Below are 1,761 nucleotides of genomic sequence, written 5' to 3'. Positions count from 1 at the left end.
AGTCGAAAATTGACGGAAAATGCCGAGTAGTTGTTTACATTACAGGGCGAACAGTCTGTAGGGAATCATTTGAATAAAATAATACCCATTATTTACTTACTATGTTTTAAATACGGAGTCTGAATATAGTGTCTATTTTTTTTCCACGGAATTAAACCAAAGGTCGTTTGCTTATTTAATAAACATAATTTGGTGAATTTCCTGCACGTAAATTAGATAATTACATTAGAGGTTTACAGATTTGAATCTGCATCCCTTTTACATTTTGTCCGTAACTGCGCCAGGGAAATGCTGCGTTAATAAATCTGCTTGCCAGTTCTAAAGTCTGGGGGTTTTGCTGTATCATGTCTGAGGAGGATGTCTGTAAATAAAGAGTCCAGTGCCGAGTCAGTTCTGCAGTATCGACAGAATCCTTAAAATGAGAAGTCATATCATGCATTAAATTAAAAATTCGTAATAATAAAATACCTAGGCCTATACAAATATATAGGCCTATACAATCTCTCATAAGATTGTTATATGGATAGTCTGTCTTAGCAAATAGTCTGCAATAGTGTATTTAGTATTTAAGTATTGTTCCTTTTTATTTATCTGTTTCTTTTTTTTCCAGCAAGGGGGGTTGTGGACCCTAATACTCAAGGATAAATCCCCATCATACGACCATTATGTAAATTTCTATAGCATTAAATCTATCGTGCGCACCCAAACGCCTCGATTCTCAGGTGATGTGCAAATCGCCCATTAGCACCAGTAGGACCACCACCACTCCAAGTTGCATATAAAGCTCTTATTTTCTCAAGCACTCTTATTACTGTCGTGTATGAACTTGACGTCTGTGATAAGGATGCCAGTGTGTGATTTCTGCGGATATGACGGGAATGGTGACGCTGTCTCCTTCCACAGGTAGTATTTATTTTGTCGTTTTTTCCTGTAGGTTTACAACGAAACTGTGCTCTTATTGATTATCCAGTTTTCTCAGATTTCCACTAGAAGCAGAAATTCGTCGCCGTTGGATGGTAAATATGAGAAGAGACGCTGAATGGACTCCATCTGAATCCGCATCTCTGTGCTCCGCTCACTTCACTCCGGATTGCTTTGAATCTGGAGCAGCACATTTACACCCAAACGCTATTCCGACGAGATTTGATTTTACACAGTCCATGGTAAGTTTTTTAATTTTAATTAAGATTTTTGTAATGGATGGATTATGACGACATTTATCTTTGTAAAAGTGCTTTTATATTAGCCTAATCTCTTTGTGCAAAGATTTAAATTGCCATTTCACACACAGATATATATATATATATATATATAGCCTATATATATATTATGGCACATGTAAATTATTTGCATAAATGTAGTTATAGCTTATTATAAAACAATATCGTTTTTGCTATTTTTTTAATACCAACATCTTATTTTCTTTGAAACAGAGTCTAAACACTCGAAACATTCCTCAAGACCAAGGAGAACATAAATCGACTAACACATCATGTTGTGGCTGTTATAAACGTCTACAGGCTACAGAGAAAGTTTACCAACTGAAATTAGTTGCTGCCCAGCTTCAAATAAAACAATACAAAAATAATCTAGCAGAAGAGTCACGAAAAGCAGCACAATGGCAAAAGAGAGCGATAGTTCTGCAGAGTGCTATTAGAGCCATGAAACAAAGAGGTATAATACCCACAACAAGAAAAACCTCAACACCAAAAAATACTAATTTGGAATAAAACAAATGGCATTTTTCTGTAATTACACTGG

The 1,761-nt window shown here is 35.6% G+C and overlaps 1 protein-coding gene across 1 annotated transcript; it reads left to right on the top strand.

Moving 5' to 3' along the window:
• Positions 1–755: 755 nt before the first annotated feature.
• On the top strand, positions 756–1,752 carry si:dkey-228b2.6 (uncharacterized protein LOC563918 homolog). The gene is made up of 3 exons (XM_056732010.1): positions 756–903; positions 980–1,163; positions 1,434–1,752. The coding sequence occupies exons 1-3, from the start codon at positions 821–823 to the stop codon at positions 1,728–1,730; spliced, it is 564 nt and encodes a 187-aa protein (XP_056587988.1). The 5' UTR covers positions 756–820; the 3' UTR covers positions 1,731–1,752.
• Positions 1,753–1,761: the final 9 nt, after the last annotated feature.

The sequence above is a fragment of the Triplophysa dalaica genome, chromosome 19, assembly GCF_015846415.1.
Source record: "Triplophysa dalaica isolate WHDGS20190420 chromosome 19, ASM1584641v1, whole genome shotgun sequence".
Lineage (NCBI taxonomy): Eukaryota > Metazoa > Chordata > Actinopteri > Cypriniformes > Nemacheilidae > Triplophysa > Triplophysa dalaica.
The sequence above is the reverse complement of the archived record's forward strand: the minus strand, read 5'-3'. Positions and strand labels throughout refer to the sequence as shown.

Coding starts and splice junctions, on each gene's coding strand:
- si:dkey-228b2.6 (XM_056732010.1), top strand. CDS start 821: ATGAACTTGACGTCTGTGATAAGGATGCCAGTGTGTGATTTCTGCGGA. Junction 904..979: donor GACGCTGTCTCCTTCCACAG/GTAGTATTTATT, acceptor CAGTTTTCTCAG/ATTTCCACTAGAAGCAGAAA. Junction 1,164..1,433: donor TTGATTTTACACAGTCCATG/GTAAGTTTTTTA, acceptor TCTTTGAAACAG/AGTCTAAACACTCGAAACAT.